The following is a 19,148-nucleotide window of genomic DNA, read 5'->3' on the forward strand; positions in this document are numbered from 1 at the left end:
TAAATGTCAATCTTTTTTTCCTTGAAGAAACAAATATAGGAGATGTTTAAATTGAGTTTTCGTTTTTTTAAAATATGATTTTTTTTACCAAATATGTTTTTTTTTTTTTACCAAATATGATTTTTTAGAGGTGTACTTTTTGATTCGGGAAGTGAAAATCCCCAAATTATCCTTTGACATTTTATATAAGCCCAACCTGTAACCCTAAATCTTCATCTTTATGTACATCACTTTCTCGCACCCAGCCGCGGAGTACAGGGCTATTTCTCTCTCTCAATCGGTAAACCATTCACTCTTCCTGTCTTCTAACCTTTTCGATCTATCATATAATTACGTTTTCTGTACAGTTTTACGTTCTGTTACTCCTGTGGAGCTTTCCCATTCGGAAAATTTTCTGATCGTTGAAAAGATTTATAAGCGCTGTGTTTTCAGATTTTTTACTGCTTTAAAGAGTGAAGATTTTATCCAGTTTAATCCATGGCTCTGGTGAGTTGATTATTTGTTTATTTCATGCTTTTTCATAGACATTTGTTGCAGATCTTTTATTTCTTTCACGAGTACCCGATTTTTGCTGGTTTATTTCAGAAATTCAATATGATGCAATTTTAGGTACCTTGATTTTGCATGTATACCATTTTTCCGTCAAAAACTATGAATTAGTGTATCTACACGACATTGTAATTGAAACTTGTGTTCATTGTGGCGTTTCAACTTCTTATGGGTTCAGTCCTTATTTTGGTTCCCCATATCCATTTTTTGCTAGCCAATTTTTGACTTTGATGTATTTGATGATACTGTGTCTTACATTGTAAATTCTAAGGTCCGCCAACTGAAATGTTTTTTTTAAGAACGAAGCCTTTTATTTTCCTGGGTGTTTTGATTACATCAGTTTCGCAAGCAATTGTAAGGTGACATTAAAGCTTGAGGCTTTTCCTAGACTTTTGGCCTAATGCTCTTTGTTTAAGTTTTTGGGTCTTTGAATCCCTAGTAATGCAACTCATTTGCATGCTAACCGCCTAACCCACACCTTATTATTTATATAGCAAAAACTGTGATAATAACACTTCTTTGCATGTTACATCCTCACTTTATTGTCCCTCTTGGTAAAGCTGATAGTTTAAACACTTAATAAGCCACATATACTCTGACAATTGCTGGCATGGTTCTTTGAAGGATGATCTACAAAGTCTTATCCCTTATCTCAGTTGACTGAATAGCTTATTCATTAGCTTAAGTCTATATGGATTAGTATTTGTTAGGACTTGATTCTGTTGGTCAACTTCTTTTGGTCTTCCATTCAGGTTTTGCATGCCACTAGCACAAACAAAAATGCCTTTAAGGCATTAATTGCGGCAGAGTATACTGGGGTGAAGGTTGAACTGGCAAAGGATTTTGAGATGGGTGTGTCTAATAAGACTTCTGAGTTTCTTAAGATGAATCCTATAGGAAAGGTATGCAAAGGGAAAGTGAATTTACCTTATACCTCAAGTGTGAAAGTCAGCAGTGTTTCTGATGTTCAAGTTCTTTTCTAGGTTCCTGTGCTCGAAACACCTGATGGAGCAATATTTGAAAGCAATGCAATTGCTCGCTATGGTGAGACTATTTTTGCATCTAAATTTGATACATTGATTGATACTGCCTTGGTTTGTATAACATGTTAATCAGTTTAATTTTGCAGTTGCTTGTTTGAAGCCCGATAACCCTTTGTATGGCTCTTCTCTAATTGATTATGTAAGGACATAGTTTTTGTAGACAGAAATTTCATGTTGTGAGGTTTAAGTATTTGACAAGATTTCGTAGTGTCTTGGTTACACTTTTTTATCCTCTTATTTTTGCTTTTGGATTTGGTAGGGACACATTGAGCAGTGGATTGATTTTGCTGCTACCGAGATTGACGTGAATATTTCACGCTGGTTGTACCCAAGACTTGGTTTTGTACAGTATATTCCACCTGTAAGTTGAGCTCACTTCATTTCGCGCTCAAATATTATTTATTTAGCTGTTTCCCTCCCCTCCAGCTCTACAGCAGTTATTTTTTTAATCTAATTACTTTGCTTTCTACGCAGTCGGAGGATATCGCAGTTTCAGCATTGAAAAGATCTTTGGGAGCTCTGAACACCCATCTTGCCACTAATACCTACTTGGTTGGGCATGGTGTCACACTGGCTGACATAGTTGTGACATGTAACCTATTTTTGGGATTTAAGTTGATCATGACCAAGAGCTTTACCTCGGAATTTCCACATGTGGAAAGGCACTTTTGGACCTTGGTTAATCAGCCAAATTTTAAGAAGTTTTTGGGTGACGTGACACAAGCTGAATCTATTCCACCGGTTACATCCAAAAAGCCCTCACAACCACAGGAACCTGCAAAACCCAAGGCAAAGGAGGAACCAAAGAAGGAGATTAAGAAAGAAGAAGTGAAGCCTAAAGAAGTAGCCGAGGAAGAAGCACCAAAGCCAAAACCAAAGAATCCTTTGGATCTTTTGCCTCCAAGTAAGATGATACTAGATGAATGGAAGAGGCTTTACTCAAACACCAAGACTAACTTCCGTGAGGTTGCCATCAAAGGTGATTTCTTTAACCTTTTTATTTTTGATAAAATAGCTTTTTTTCGAAATGGACAATTCTACCATCTTTCTTGCTCTCTGTGTCTCTCTGTCATTTGGTATTGTTTCTTTTTCCGGATAATTGATTATTCAGCTCTGAAATCATCAATTCATGCTTGCATACTGTGTGTAAACTCTCTGATGGGCTGCATATTTCTTTGAGTTTTCAGCTTTAGCTAAAACAATTACCTTTTATGTTATCTCGTTATGATTGTTGAGTTGTGTTGGTCAACCATGATAAGCGTAGGGTAATTGATTAATGTAGCTGCTGGCCTAGATAGTATGATTCCTCCTCCGTTGGGAAAAAAAATCGAATTGTAAAGTTGACAGGAAGTTAGAAAGAAAGCTGGTATTTCTGTATCGATATCGGGAAAGTAACATCTTTGCATCCTTTTTAGGCATGCTTGTTAGTTTGAATTTAACAGTTTGTGAGTTCCCATATTCTCCATCAGTCCATTTTAATTTCTGGTAAAATTTTACCTTCTTGTTATCGTCACACTGTCTTTTGGTAATAGTTCGTTGACATGAATGCTTCACTTACTGTTCTGTGGTTGCTTGTGAACTTTGTTATGGCAACAATAATTAGCGTGAATTCCACTACTAATCAATAGTGAGATCAAGGCATCCTCCCAATACTAACTTTCAAATGTATAAACTAGCCTCCGACCTGCAACCTTGAGCACTGTGCCTGCAATAGTATGCAACTGAGGGCTCATATTTTTCATGTCTGCAGGGTTTTGGGACATGTATGATCCAGAGGGATACTCTCTTTGGTTCTGTGACTACAAATACAACGATGAAAACACAGTCTCATTTGTTACTTTGAACAAGGTGAGTGGGTTTCTTCAGCGAATGGATTTGGCTCGCAAGTACGCATTTGGGAAGATGTTAATCATTGGTTCTGGGGGCCCATTCAAGGTGAAGGGACTTTGGCTTTTCCGTGGTACAGAAATTCCTCAGTTTGTTCTGGATGAGTGTTATGATATGGAACTGTATGATTGGGCTAAGGTGGATATAAGCGATGAAGCTCAAAAGGAACGTGCGAGTCAGATGATTGAAGATGCTGAACCTTTTGAAGGCGAGCCTCTGTTGGATGCGAAGTGCTTCAAGTGAGAAACTTGTGCGGGAGTTTGAGGTTGTAGTCTCATCTTAATTTTGTTCTTCAACACAAGTGATCTTCTTGCTATCAGGACATCAATAGAATTTTGCAGGTGTGTTTTACAATTTTGGGTTGATGTTGAGTTGTACTTTGTCTCACCATATGGTCCTCATCCGTTGCCTGATTTCTCTTCATATTATTGTTCTTGGTTTATCATGGATTCATACATTTATATACACTTGCATTCTCGATGTTGGCGTAACGTTGACAAAGATGATGGTGTTGCATTTTACGGCTGAAACGAACAATTTAATTTTTAAGGAAATGTTAAAAATTTGTGGGACCCTTAAATGGGTTTTTTTTTTTGGGTTAAATTTTTAGGTGGTTTCAACGTTAAGCTCCTATATTTGATTCTGTTACCATGCTTAATGAAAACTCTACTCTCTCTCAATGTAAAATTCAATTTCAATATTGTAAATAGTTTCCCTCCAATCGATTAAAAGCATTATTTTCTATTTCTATACATCGCTTTATGTTTTTTTTTGTACTACTATTATTCATTTTATAATCCCGTTGTGGTAATATAGCACATACCAAATTCTGTGTATCTATTAAATAAATTATATAAGGCAAATAAATTTTTTTCCTCTAATTATTCAATTTTGAATTTTGTTTCACTAAATTTCAAAGTTTGTTTTTGATGTATTAATATTTTATGTGACGTCGGAAAATATTGAATGACATCGTAAAATGTTGACATGACATCGAAAATCGATGACTTGTTGAACCAAAATTTTAAATTGATTGACATTGGAAAATGTTGAGCTTGTTGAACCAAAATTTTAAATTGATTCAATATATAGTTTATGCTATTAATTTAATTAGATAAACAGAAATTTTAAATAATTTTAAATGAAAACCCAATTTATTTTATTTTATTTTATTTATTTATTATTATTATTATTATTATTTTTATCGAATTTCGAGTTATGATATGTGTGAGAACTCTATCTTCATAATAGATCATATGAAAAAAATCTTACAGCTGAATATATCATGTAACATGCTCTCAAGTACTTTCATATTTGAAGTTTTATATTCGTATCCAGCAACAACACAGGTAGGTGATCAATCGAAGTATCAAACTATATATACCACACGTACAGGGATCAACGATGTCCGGTTCCATGAAACAAAAATTGTTCAGAAAGAAATATGATCCAATTAATTTAAGCAGCAAGTAATAAATAAATCTGGACTTCTTCGTGCCCAGGTCTAAATAAGAATCAGTTCAGGGTGTTTGAGATAGAATAAATGAAATCCAAGAAACCAGTTCCCTTGAGCAGACCTTTACCAGTTAATAGTTCAAAATCCAACAGTACCAAAAAGCCGATTATGGCCGCCTTTCCATTTATCAATTCGTTCTTCCCAGTGAAACCAAAACCCTCAAGATCTTCATCAATCACCATCCTCACCTATATAGTAACACATTGTCATTAACATCTTATTCCTGCTTGCAAGCAGCAATTAGATCTTTCATTTAATATATAAGATCAAGTGGTAATATTATACGAAAAAATATAAACGATGTTAAAGGTACAACTCAAATTCTTTCAAAAGTTGTGGAATATAGACAGGCACACGGAATAACAAAAATTATTACTGTTTCCTGATGTAATATGTAGCATCATCGATGACTGTATTACCTCATCAACATTGACATCTGTGGCAGTGAAACCAGGCTGAGCCTTCCCGCTGAATACAATCTCAGTAGATGCATCTGACTTAATTCCTCCTAAGCTTATGAAGATATTTTCACCATCAGTTTTCACAGGATACACAAATAGAGCTCTCAGGGGCGGAGTCAAGACTCTAAGTACAGGATTCTTCGGATACCAGTCTTTGATCTCACCGGTTCGCAAATCAAATGTGCTATCCGTCGTCGGGCAAACAATACATCCATCCTGCAATGCATTGAACAAAATGTGCTTTAAGAATGAAACATGCTCTTATATATGTTTTGAGAGCATACAAGGACTAACTACAAATTTTAAGCCGGGTTGAGAGCTCAGCAGCATTGCAATTTATGAGTAAAATATACTAGTTTCATCTTACCCATTGGTTTTACTGGTAAAACCTCAACACGTAAACAGTCATGAAATGGATTGGGGAGTGAAGGAGCGACAACTCATTTTGTAAAATAAGCTGGTAAATGCAGGAAAATACAAATAGTATTCTTGATGGTATTTGCAGTAACTCAATACAAGGACATAATTCCCATCTGTATAAAAACAATTACAAGAACCCAAAAGCATAGATGACCCAAAGAAAGGGAGATAATACAAAAGTGTAAAAAATATTCATTTAGGTAAACGTGAAGCCTTCTATTGAGCTCAGTGTCAGCATTTCAAGGAAACTCCTAACTTCATAACTAAATGTTCAAAGCTTGTAACTTTTTTATTAATAGGTATTTTTCAATGTCAGATTCCAAAATGGATGGGGTTAAGACTTCATCATATCTCATTACTTTCAGAACTCTGAGTTATGGTGCCTTACAGCAGATAAAACTCAATTTGCTTGGTCCAAGCAATAAGTAACATTTGATAGCACTTAACCATCCATCTTTGTGTAATCTCTTACCATACTCATTTTCTTGATAAATTCTACATTTAAAAGACGTTTACACATTAAAAAATTTCAGCATGGCAATATGCAATCATCAGTGGAATCCATTGTTGATGCTAGTTAATATGCAAGTCCAATGTCAATTTCATCAACCAGGAACACCAAAACAAATTAGCAAGAGAATATAGTGAACCTGGGTGAGCTTAGCATTGAGCAAGCCTTCAGAATAAGCACCCTCGGCAGGAGACCTATTCTCTATAGCAAAAACATCGTCTTTGTACCACAACAGAAGTATGGTTTCATTATCCTGTATTATCACACGTCGCTCACCCTTGGGCAGCGCAGACAGCGGCACCACCGGTACCCAGTTCTTCCCATCTTCGCCGCTGGAGGCCGAAGCCAATTGGGATGGCTGTGACACCTCGGTCGCCTTACACGTGATTATGTCAATACTTCGGTGAGAGGTTGTCAGAGGCATCTTGAACGTGGGTTTCGTGGTGAGAGGCGAAAGGATGTGGTGGTGATGGGGCGGTGATCGGCGCCGGCGGGAGGGAGGTGGAGCTGCGGAGAATGGGCTGTGGGCAGGTGTTGCAGTGGCCATGGTTAGATGAAGTGAAGTTCACTAGCAGCTGTGGAGGAAGGACGAGTGGTGTGCGAAAATGCTTTGGACGGCCGTGAAGAGAGGTTGCGAATTCAGCTACCACATACATAAAGTTGGATAAAGACAAGATGGAACTATGGAAATTGTAGTTTAAAAATCTCTTTCTTTATTTTATATTCGGTATTATTGATAAATTAAACAAAATGGAATATTCAATTCGAGCTCTACCAATTAATTATTTAATTTCTTTGACAGATCTTGGAAACCCGGCCTATCCTATTGACTTCATTTTGTGATCAACCTTTTAAAAGGGAATCATGTACATACATTGGGGTACATGGGAAAATGGGATATTATGCGGCATCCAAAGGCATAATGAATCACAACAGAGGAAGGGAATGTGCTGCAATCACGTGTATTACTAGTCAACGAAGATGAGAAGTTTTGGTTGAACAATGTGTAAGATGACAAGGAGTTGAGAGGAAAGAACTGACAAACCGTAATAAACCAATTGCTGTTTTAAAATAATAATAATTAACCAAAATCATTAATGAGATGAAATTTACCTTCTCGGTTATCTCAAACTAACAATATACGTGTTTTAAAAAAAGACCTAACAAATATCACCATAGAACCACAATCCGCAAAACAAGTAAGAAGTTTCGCTAACAAAACATGAGAAACCAAAATAATCTGAAAAGAAAAGCTCCATCCCAGACAAGCATATTGAGTATCCCTCAACGATTGGCCTTTGCCACTCTCTCGATCTCATCCTTCTTCTTGATTGCGTAGCTGCAAGTACACAAACTTGACGGCTAAGAAAAACGCTGAACCATATATCAAACAATGGAAACAAGGATGATTTCCTGCTAATTGATCATTTTATTCAGGCAAGGGAATTATCCCGCTCTCACCTGTTAGATGACCCTTTGGCGGCATTGATGAGTTCATCAGCGAGGCATTCAGCTATGGTTTTAATATTCCTAAAAGCACTCTCCCTAGCACCAGTTGTAAGGAGATAAATGGCCTGATTAACACGACGGAGGGGTGAGATATCAACTGCTTGACGTCTGACGACACCAGCAGAACCAATCCTGGTCGCATCTTCTCTAGGTCCACTGCATCATGAGAAAAATGACAATGTCAGAACCAAACGAGAATTTAAAAAAGCACAAGTTATGCCAATAACTATTCTGACAAGATGAGTTTGGCCCAACAAAAAAGCTTGAGTAAGATTCAATCAGTTTGGCCCAAAAATTTTCATCCAGCTGGTTCTATTATCCACTTCATGAATGTATGCATATGGGTTGTATCAAAACGGGTTTGCAACTGCAACAGGTGGTCATTCAGCATGAAGCGGTGACATATTTTTGCAAGTCTTCCCTAGACAAGGCTAAAACATTTTCCTCCAAAAATAATATCACACTAACACCTGGATACTGCCACTACAGTTGAAGCTCAAGTACCAAGATAATTAAGACAAGAAAGAAGTTATTTCAAATGCAACAAAAGAAAGTTTTTTCTCCAAACCTGTTGATCACAGCATCAACAATAACTTGAATTGGGTTCTGATCTGTGAGCAAATGAATGATTTCCATGGTATGTTTCATGATTCTGACAGCCATCAGCTTCTTCCCATTATTACGCCCATGCATCATTAGTGAGTTGGTCAACCTTTCTACAATTGGGCACTGGGCCTTCCTGAATCGCTTAGCCTGGTACCTCCCAGCGGTATGAGGCATGTATGTAGGGTGCTTTGCAGCAGTGGCAGTGATATAATCTTCAACAGAAATGTCATTGATCTGCGAAGTTGTTAATTTAATTTCATTAATTAACATCTACTAGACAAGGATTCTAACAAATCTTACTAAAACCGACATATAAATTGGTTATCATTTGTGAATAATATAATGACTTCAAACGCCTGTAAGTCTCTAATCACATGAGAACTACTTCCTCGATACAACTACGGTTTAGAGTTGATAATAAACTTCAAACTGAACCTACCCTGCCCCAGAAATAAAACCATCATAAAAATACATTGATGGAGGTATGTTGAAACGCTATCAAGTTGGTCAGTAAATTACAAAAGAAAAAAAAAAAAAAAAAAAAAAAAAAAAAAAAGAACTCGCGATCAAGTGGCTAGAAAGATCCTTATTCAAAGATGTAAATCACCTGGGATCTTTCAAACTTATGCCCCTAGTTCAAATTCATCACAGTACAAACAAGATGAAACAGCACAGAAATGTTAGCAAACTTCATGATTAGACGGGTAAAGTGTGGACAAGCTGACTCTCTCATCGTCGTCTCAATAGCAGGAGAATGTACATCTCAACTTCTCAAATTTAAACATAGAAACCATCATAGGTAAAATTTAGAGATAAGAACTTTCTTTCAAACTAATATTTAATCTTCTGAAATCGTAATCAACCAAAGAAAGTAACGCATGGAAAATATAAAATCTTAGACGAGAGCATGCAATACTTATATGGACCTCCAAGATCCAATTTACCAAGATCAGAGAGAGAACCGTAATAAATTAAAGGCGATGAAGAATACATTAGCATGCTCCCGAGTTAATGACAGCGATTCAAATCAGTCGAAATTAAGAGGAAAAAAAAAACCTGCACTTCAGCGTAGGACCATCGGTTGAAGAGCATGACATCATTGTGGAGCTTGTCTTGTTGCTGATCCTCGGTCGCCATTTTTGCTAGGTTACGGATGGGACGAGTTGCTGCGCAGAACTCCAACGATTCCTGGCCCGAAGGGATACGGAGAATAAAACACCCTAGCCTTTTCTTTTAACCAAATTACTTCTCTGCCCCTCACCCAATTAAGGAAACCAACCAACCAACCAACCAACCAACCAACCAACCAGATTGGATTCGATTCATTCGATCAATCTCGTTAAGGTGAACTTTTGCACGCCCTTGATTAACTAAAAATTACATAAAAATGTATTTTCTCAGCAGAAATTCGAATAATTCAGTAAATTAGATTTTGAAATTAAATAATTATTTTAATCAATCTACATAATGGATCACGGATTATTCTATGTTACATCTAGAGTATTTCTCTACTCATAATTATAATTGTAAAATATTAGTTTTTGAATTATTAACATATATATGTCAACTTCGATAAAAACTCGAGGGGCTCACATAATATAATGTTATTAAAATATGAAAGAAACACTCTTGATATAGAAATTTGACTGAATCAAAATTTTGTTAATCACTAACTAGTTTTGCTTCTTTCTAAGAATAAACTGCAAATATAATTATCATAAAGTAAGTAATATTTTGTGATTAAGATAATTATAAGGTGCAAATTATGATGAATCTTACTATTATCTAATTTTTTTGATCATAATTAGTTTTAAAAAAAATAATATTCCAACACAGTTCAGAACACTGAAACTTTTTTATTATAACTTTGGTGAGGGAGTTTTGTTCTCGCATTGATAACATTTAGCAACTTCAGCGCGCCTCGCACCAACACGAAGCTGCTCTTGTCTATATTCATTCATACGGAATGTCAAGATTGTTGCGTATTCGGGATGTTGTTTCCCCTCCACAAATTCCACAAATATCAACTGTCCACCCACAATCTGACAAGGCATGAAATTTCGAAGATGAGAGAAATCGAGACATGACATTATCAAACACTCGTGGAATTGCAGTGAAGCAGGGTGTGATTTTGGTAAGAGCTACAAAACTCTGGCACAAATCCATGTCTCTTAGTGGTCTCAACCGTCACCATCAACTTCTCTCGAAAGAGCTTCGAGTATGCATGCATGCAAGGTGTAATAAGTCACAGTTGTAATAATCACCAAGTGAAGCAAAATTAAAGTGTATAAAAAAAGTGTAGTAAGCCACAGTTGGTACTCTGCCATTCATGGCCTTCAACGCATTCTGAGCTTCGATTTCTGACCCAAATTCAACAAAGCCAAAGCCTTTTATGCCTCTGAGTTCTTGGGTCTTTGGTAAGCCTCGCTGTATCAATCACCGATACACACAACATTAGTATGGGTATTCAACAGTCCTGTTTCTCTATCCTTCAGTATGAAATCACGTGCCTCTTCTTCACATCGAATGTGAAGACTGGATTACAGAATGAGCTCCCCCTATTTCTATTTGAATAAAATTGAAGATGCTAAACCTACTTTGGAGCGGTGCTGTATGAGGGTTTCGGTAGACCCGAATTCGAACCATCCTATCCTAATTTTACTGGGAAAAAAATAGTACATTTTCTTGAGCACAATTGATAGGATATTTGTGTATTCGTATTTAATTTTACTTTCTAAAATTAGTTAATCGATTTGGAAACTGGTTGATAAAATATGTATGAGATTAAATGTTAATAAATATTTCGAGCAAGGTTCGAGAAGTATATCTAGATACTCGAACTCGATCAAATATGACTCTGGTGGGGCTTTAACCAAATAATTCACAAACCGAGCTTGATGGTGTACCTAGCATATATGCAATTAATATTCAATCACAGAAATGGCTTTTAAGTTTATAATATAGTTTTTTTATTCGACTTTAAGACAAAATTATACCAAATGAAACACTTGCAAACATTCGTAAAGCCATTTATCATATACATTAAAATTCATATCACTAATCTATGTTTTAATTCACGCGTTTAATTAATTAAATTTTTTTTTTTTTAAAAAATGTCAGATTGAAGAAATGATTTAGCCGTCCCTAGGTGAATGTTCCAGTGACCTAGGGGTGGCAAGTATTTGATGAAAATAAAGCTTTACTCGGGAAGAGCGACTAGTGTTGGCAGGCTAGGTACTCAACAAAACATTTAACACAGCGCAAGAACTAAAGCAGTATATCCTACAAAGTGTTTTAGGCCTACCGAGTTGGGAATACAAAGCTTAACAGGGAAAAAAGTTGCTACAAGTCAATAAGCAACGATCTCCAGCCCATCTCCCTCGATAATTGGGTCTTATTTTGCACAATAAATTCTAACGATGCTGCGCAACATACGGCTGACTAGAGTCATATTGCTGTGGATATGCAGCTGCAGCTTGAGGTGACGTATTTTTGGCATAAGCAGCAGCCACAGGCGCAGTTCCATAACCACCAGACTGATCATAAGTGGGCTGAGTTTGAGATGGTTGAGCATAAGCGCCTACTTGCCCGCCATAAGCAGCATCTGCTTGCCCTTGATATCCGTATCCAGTATTACTGGCAGCAGGTTGTTCGGCATAACCAGTTTGAGCAGCTGGATAAGAACCGTAACCTCCAGTAGGTCCTGTCTGAGGATATGCAGGAGGTTGTTGACCATACCCTGCAACAGGCTGCCCCCCTTGTGCAGGATAACCAGAAGCAGGTGTCATGGCAGGGGGTGCATGACGGTATCCATCACTAGAGACTGTAGAACCATAGGAAGGATAGTTTTGCTGCATTTGTCCACTTGACGGATACTGGTACGACTGTTGAGGTGGCACATTTTGACCATATGATTGAGCACCTTGATGAGGTATGGCTCCAGGTTGACTAGTCCTGGGTTGACCATATTGTTGAGGAAGGGTTCCTTGGGGTGGCATGCCATACATTGGTGGCTTACCATATTGGTCTTGTTGACCATACCCCGATTGTGCGCCACCTTGAGCATATGTTGTTTGCTGTGGACCCATGTGCCCGAAATGCTGTGAAGCAGAATGATGATCGTATTTAACTTCATTGTACCCATGACCATAGGGTTGGGCAGGTGTTTGAGAATAAGGTGGTGGATGACCGTAGTCAGGGCCTTGTCCATAGTTGTAATTGCCCTGGCAAAGAAGGAATGGTTCAAAATAAAAGGGCCCAAATCAGGAGCAAATCGAGTGAACTAACCCTTGGCCATTGGCACAAAAAAATTAAACAAACACCAACCTGGGGCGACGGCCCTCGTGATGCTTGGGGCCTTTGTTCCCAACTGGCACCAAAGTTGTTTCGAGGATCCTGTTGCGGTGGATAATTACCATATGCCTGAGGGGGATATTGTGAACTCTGAGATGGATATTGTCCTCGTTGGGGATAATCATAACCCGAGAATGGTCCATGCTGAGGACCACGAGATCCCCATTGTGAAGCAGCAGGTCCACGTGGACGAGAACTTTGCTGACCGTACCCACTAGAGTGAGGTGAGGGCCTTGAAGCCTGAACCAAGTAAATGAGTTTATATGAAAGGATTCAATATCCAGTAATAACAAAGATTCTGAATTAATAAACTGCAGGATCCAATGTTCAATCTGTGGTCAAATGCACTCGGTGCACAAGATACCTGACCAAAAAAACATAGTTGATTACATCCCACAGCTACTATGTATTAATCAACATAGAACAAACAGCAGAAATAACTACAGAGCAAAAATATACTTCAAAGAATTCTGAAGTATGATGTAACATCAAATATAAATCAGTCAAAAATGTCTGCACCAAAAAAATAAATCACAAAGATGTAACGAGAATACAGCTAGAAAAGCACATCTCAGTTTTGAACAAACATAAAATAAAAGCCAAAAGTCAAGAAACATCAAGATCAAAACACAATCATAATGCTTAATATGTCAAAAATGAATCAGTGACAATCTGCCTATTCAGTTAAAAAAACAAAGCCCACAAAGTATGAGAAGTAACAGCAAACTCCAGAAGGAAACACCATATAAGAGCTATTAGAGAGAGAACTCTAGGCAAACAACCGATCCATTGTCTTCAGAAGAGCCACGTAGTAATTCCTCAGTCATTTCACGTCTAAAAATGATCCACTAGATTGGAGTACTCAAAATTCTTTTGCCTTATTTTGATAATTTCCTGCTGACTATCTGAAGGTTAATGCACTGTAACTGGTTATTAAACTGTTAGATTATGTTTTCCACATATCTAGAAACATATTTCCAAAAGTAGAATCGCAGAATGTTAAATACAGCAGGTTAGATTTTTAGCATGCATTTTCTACTGAAAATGTCATTTCATGTCATGTAGGAAAGTTTTTGAACATTTAATTTTTCAATATTATGTGGTTACTTAAATTTTCAAAAAAATCATACATTCGGCAGAATATAAAATTATAACAGAATCATTCACTCTAAAGTTGAATAACAATTATTCTAAGAGAACATCAACCTTGACATGAATATGAATTTTTTGGAAGAATTATGAAATCATATAGGCGTATTTTTCCGTGTTTCTGGAAATAAAACAATATAGACAAATAAATCATTGGACAAGTCTTATGTGACCTATACTTACTGTTGTAAACAATATGGCCATGACATCAGTGGCACTGCACGAATCAGTTATATGTGTTGAACAATCTTGAAATACTAAGGTAAAATACAGAAAAGAACATTCTATGACCTCGCATAAAAATTTACAAATCATGAATTCGTCAGAATATATAATTATAACAGAATTATTGGCTCTAAAGTTGAATAATAATGATTCTAAAAGAACATCAATGTTGGCATGAATATGTATTTTTTGGAAGAATTATGAAATCATATAGGTGTATTTTTTCGTGTTTCTGGAAATAAAATAATATAGACAAATAAACCATTGGATAAGTCTTGTGTGACCTATACTTTTGTTGTAAACAATATGGCCATGACAGTAGTGGCACTGCACAAATCGGTTATATGCGTCGAACAATCTTGAAGTACTAAGGTAAAATACAGAAAAGTAAAAATTTACAAATGTTAACAGTAACTGAATCAATCATTGAGTATTTTAAAGCCACCCCCTCTTGGCTTCACAAGGAAAAGCATACAAATCGAGCTTCAGAGCATAGAAAATTTAAATCTACTTTATTCTCCAACACATGGCATGAAATTAAAATATTTTGGGCATATGGAGCCAAACTACTTATGTATAGATGATTTGACTAGACGTGGCACCGCTTTCTAAAACGTCTCATAGATATGATATCAGGCATGCCAGAGCCTTATTACTATTATCAGTTTCCAAGTCTTGAAGCAATCTTACCAACCATTAACATCCTGCATGGTCGAGGTCTAATGCTTGATACATCTCTTCTGTGGATGAGATTGGATAGTAGTTGTCTATTGATACACGAACAAGGCAATGCGAACCGGATGTGAAAGGTAAAGCCAAATCTGCATTTTTAAAGCCAACCAATTCGAAATCGGCACCTTCAAGATAAACAAATCATGCCAACCGATATTTTATTTGCATTTCAGATCTTCCTAACAGCATTCAAGATTCTTGATAGGCATGCGTAATCATTGGTATTCAATTAAACATCTCTGACCATGGGTCGCCATAAATAGGTGTTCTAGACTCAGAGAAGGCATCAGATGTTTATACCCCACTAACATATTAGGTTAACCATGTTTAGATTAGGATAATGTTTCGTTGCTTCCACATATGAAGGTTGGCCGTTGAGTAAGCCATAGACCATCAGTCCATAAATCAAATAGCTACAGTAAACTAATTATTTATGATAAAAAAAATTCATCAAACAACATGATCTTTAAATGTCATAATGGCATGGCATCAAAAACAACAAATATTCAAGAAAACCAGTAACTTCGGATGCAGGTGGCAAGATTTCTGTCATTAGTTAATATAATATCAAGAAAGTATTCAAGTATCCATATAAACTATGTCATAATAAAAGCCAACAATCATCAATTCCTCAAGCTAACAGCAGATTTTATAGCTCAGCTGCACTGCGATGTCAAGCTGATACATGATAACGAGTGTGCTTGTTATCAAGAGATAAGAGAGAGAAAAGTTCCAGAAATCAACAATATCAAGAAGGGTCAGAAAAAACAAGAATGTGAGTTTAACATCTAATTACTTAAGGATCCTAGAGCAGGTGCTTTCAAACAAAATTTAAAAGTAAAAACTTGTAGAATACCATACATATGCTAACTAAAGGAGAAAAACCGGACAAACCTGATTCATTACATCTTTTATCATATCCGTTGCAGTTTCAATCTGCCTTTTATTGCCAGAAACACGGACAGTCCTTTCCGTAGGTTGGTTTCCTTCGGTAAGATTTTGCTGTATCAGCTAGAAATATAAGATGAGCAAAATTGTCAGTATAGTAGTGTTTAAAAACTTGGTTGTATTCATCTGAAGGCGTGGTGACACGAATCTGCTACCTGAATGCGAGCACCAGATCTTGTCTGCAGGTTCCTGATTGTTTCCCCACCCTTTCCAATTATTATACCAACCTAATCACTCGATGAAATAAAAAAATGAGCCCAAAGAAAATCTATAGTCAAAAAATAAAAAAACAACCAAAAAGAAGAGGTGCAGAGAGTAAAAGATATTTTCTAGAAAAAGTAAAAAAACCTTCTCAATTGGGACTTGTATTTCGAGTTGTTCTCCACCTCCAGCAGCCTGCACAGTGTTGAATCCCCGCGCTACAAGGGACGGAGAACCTCCAGCATCAGCCTAGAATACAATACATCAGTAATTTCAATCAAAGTACACACATACCATGAGAAACAGACAATAAATAACAGCTCGGTGAAGATAAAAGAAAAAGAATCTACTTCAGCAATTACGGCCTTTATCAGCTTCTCAGCCCTGGTAATGTTTTCCAGGGTTCCAATCAACTCCAAAGGCCGTGTGGTAGACTGTGGGTCCGCTTCAGCATCCTTCATGATCTGAATTTTGGCACCAGAATTATCTTGGAGGGAGCGAATGGTATCTCCTGCCTTGCCAATCAGAACTCCGACCTATAACAAAGAAGAACAGAACAAGTAGTTATGACAAACATCTAGAGGGAAAAAGGGACCATAGGATGGAGTTAATTCAGGTTTCCATAAGCTCAGATAATGGGAGGAAGAGGAGCCATTCCACCAAACCAGGAGTTTGTAGTGCACATGTAAAATAAATAAGAAGGGTACTTATTAATTTAAACAAGTTGGACAACATAGAAGTTGGAAATTGGCTTTATCAATCCCCTTTTTAATTCACCTTGTCATTGGGAACCTCCATTTGGCGCGAAATAATTTGTGTCCCAGAGACTGAGTGCAGCTCATCAGAAGGAACATCGTTCTCTTCAGGAAGTTCCTTGGAAGATTCTTCGACTTCAGCCTTTGATTGCTCAGGTTCCTCTGCATTTTCAGTCTCAGCATCCTCATTGATGACCCGTTCTTCAGTTACAATCTCCACGGATTCTTCGACAGTCTCCAAGGACTCCTCAACAGTCTCGTGGGTATTCAACACCGACTCACCATTGTCAATAGCAGCCTCCGATTGCTCGATTTCGTCATCTTTCAGTTCACCTGCATTATCCTCTTCTTGGTGTCCATTCTGTGAAACTGCCACAAAAGCTAAATGAGCCGGCTTCAAAAGAAATTCGTATCCTTTTTTCACGTTTTAAAAGTAAAAAACCAACAACAATCAGAACACCAAGTCCAAGGAAAATTAGATTAACTCCATACAGAATAATTATACCACACCCAAAAGCCTTCAAATTAATTGTTGCATCAGTCTTTAGCTAAAACGAATCATTTCTCGTGCAAATTACTGAGTGCTATGTAAAGTGCAAACGGTCATTAGGTAACATAAACTTTCTAACGAGGGTCACATAGATAAGATTACACATTATACATTTTGATACATCCATTAACGTAAAACCTGTATAACCAAACAGAGAGTTAATGAATTCGAATTACCAAGGCCATCTGGCCCGTTGACATTAGCCTCCAAACGCGGCCTCTTTGGCTCCAACTCATCGGCATCGCCATACTCTTCTTCCTCCGCGTCGTTCTTAGACGAGTCAGGATCCGATACGGCTATGGAAGGAGACTGAGCAGTTAATTCTGGCGCAGGAGCCTCCAAATCTTCGAGCTTTCTTTTGTGGTGATCGGTGAGTGTAGGGCTAGGTACGGATGACGTAACCAATTCCTCCTCCGCCATAGCTTTTCCGGATCAGATGAGTAACTAGGGTTTCCGAGTAGGGTTACTATTCTCGTGTGTGCGTGTGATTCTTTCAGGATGGGAAGAGAAATATCAATCACTTGCAAATCAAATGGGATATTTTTATTTTTGTTAGGTTAACTGGGTTAGGGCGTGAAATGGCAAGCGGGCTAATATGGGTTTTTTAATTTATACATTTACAACACAAAGGCCCAAATGTAGTAAAATCCGTAGCCCAATCAATTTACAGGAGGAAACCCAACTAACATTAGAATAAAAAATCTGATTTGGATTTGGAGTGCTATGGATGGTGTTTGATAAAAATCTAAAAATAATATGGATTTACATATAAATTATATTACTTGTTATTTAAATGCCTTGTTCATTGATGATATTTACGTAATTATTCATACTTTTCTTATCAAGACATAGAAGGACTTTTTTTTTTTTTGGAAAAAAATAAGTAGATAAACCATATTTTTTTAAGAAATGAAAAAGGGAATTGACAGAAATTTTAAATTTTTGATAAATTAGGATTTTAGTGTAAAAAATAATGGAGATTTTAAGAAGAAGATATAATTTATTAAGTTTTTAAAAAATGAAAATATTTTAAACTAATTTTTTTTAATATATGAAAAAGTTTATATGAATTAATAGTACTATTTTTGGGGCAATGATATTTTAAAAAATTTGAAGTGTAGGCTAAAAGTTTATAAGTTATATAGATTTAACTTTTAAAAATATTATTTTGTCCATAACCTAAATCCCATGAACTCCTTTCAAGTTTTCATGAACTTCATTGAGTTAAATCTAATCCAATAAATATTTCTCTTTTTTTGTATGAATTTTCTGTGAGTCAAGTTCGGATTCGACATGCATAATAAACTATATTTATTATATATACAATATTAGTTCAACCGAATAAGTGAATAATTTCGATTAAGAATATTTTCTTGATAGTAATTTCTATCAATTGTTATTATTATTATATAAAAAAAATTATTATAAGTGCGTACGGAATTAGAAATACCATTTTAAGCCATTCAATTATTGACTTAATTTTTAATATAGAAGCATAAAAAAATAAATTAAGTTATATCCTTTATTTTTCATTAGCGAGCCTAAAGAAAATTCTTTATATTATCTACATTGTATCTTTATTATTCTATACTATTCTATAAAAGGGAGTACCTTAGAATAATCACCTCGTTGCGACACTTCAAAATTGCGACTGCCACCCTTATTTTTATTTAGTTTACTGATTATTTATTTGATAACATATCCAACAAAAATAAAAAAAAAAAAAAAAAAAA

The 19,148-nt window shown here is 36.3% G+C and overlaps 4 protein-coding genes across 5 annotated transcripts in view; 1 reads left to right on the plus strand and 3 right to left on the minus strand.

The window, feature by feature from the left end:
- Positions 1 to 255: 255 nt before the first annotated feature.
- LOC140968742 (elongation factor 1-gamma 2-like) overlaps positions 256 to 19,148 on the plus strand; it is a 32,318-nt gene continuing 13,425 nt past the window's right edge. The window contains exons 1-8 of one of the 2 annotated variants that reach the window (XM_073429830.1): positions 256 to 280; positions 433 to 486; positions 1,302 to 1,451; positions 1,533 to 1,593; positions 1,679 to 1,731; positions 1,852 to 1,953; positions 2,067 to 2,571; positions 3,343 to 3,980. In XM_073429830.1, the coding sequence (XP_073285931.1) occupies positions 478 to 486; positions 1,302 to 1,451; positions 1,533 to 1,593; positions 1,679 to 1,731; positions 1,852 to 1,953; positions 2,067 to 2,571; positions 3,343 to 3,722 (1,260 nt within the window). In that variant the 5' untranslated portion in view covers positions 256 to 280; positions 433 to 477 and the 3' untranslated portion in view covers positions 3,723 to 3,980. Of the gene's footprint in view, positions 281 to 410; positions 487 to 1,301; positions 1,452 to 1,532; positions 1,594 to 1,678; positions 1,732 to 1,851; positions 1,954 to 2,066; positions 2,572 to 3,342 lie in introns of those variants that run through there. The other variant, XM_073429831.1, reaches the window with a different exon arrangement.
- On the minus strand, positions 4,834 to 7,044 carry LOC140968756 (uncharacterized). The gene is made up of 3 exons (XM_073429854.1): positions 6,527 to 7,044; positions 5,415 to 5,672; positions 4,834 to 5,183 (listed from the first exon to the last, which is right to left on the minus strand). The coding sequence occupies exons 1-3, from the start codon at positions 6,932 to 6,934 to the stop codon at positions 4,995 to 4,997; spliced, it is 855 nt and encodes a 284-aa protein (XP_073285955.1). The 5' UTR covers positions 6,935 to 7,044; the 3' UTR covers positions 4,834 to 4,994.
- Positions 7,454 to 9,741, minus strand: LOC140968757 (small ribosomal subunit protein uS7-like). The gene is made up of 4 exons (XM_073429855.1): positions 9,559 to 9,741; positions 8,465 to 8,736; positions 7,849 to 8,052; positions 7,454 to 7,726 (listed from the first exon to the last, which is right to left on the minus strand). The coding sequence occupies exons 1-4, from the start codon at positions 9,637 to 9,639 to the stop codon at positions 7,672 to 7,674; spliced, it is 612 nt and encodes a 203-aa protein (XP_073285956.1). The 5' UTR covers positions 9,640 to 9,741; the 3' UTR covers positions 7,454 to 7,671.
- LOC140968809 (uncharacterized) lies at positions 11,738 to 17,934 on the minus strand. The gene is made up of 8 exons (XM_073429920.1): positions 17,592 to 17,934; positions 16,888 to 17,234; positions 16,461 to 16,646; positions 16,258 to 16,359; positions 16,065 to 16,136; positions 15,856 to 15,972; positions 12,829 to 13,095; positions 11,738 to 12,725 (listed from the first exon to the last, which is right to left on the minus strand). The coding sequence occupies exons 1-8, from the start codon at positions 17,833 to 17,835 to the stop codon at positions 11,916 to 11,918; spliced, it is 2,145 nt and encodes a 714-aa protein (XP_073286021.1). The 5' UTR covers positions 17,836 to 17,934; the 3' UTR covers positions 11,738 to 11,915.

Source organism: Primulina huaijiensis, unplaced genomic scaffold (genome assembly GCF_012295235.1).
Source record: "Primulina huaijiensis isolate GDHJ02 unplaced genomic scaffold, ASM1229523v2 scaffold37775, whole genome shotgun sequence".
Lineage (NCBI taxonomy): Eukaryota > Viridiplantae > Streptophyta > Magnoliopsida > Lamiales > Gesneriaceae > Primulina > Primulina huaijiensis.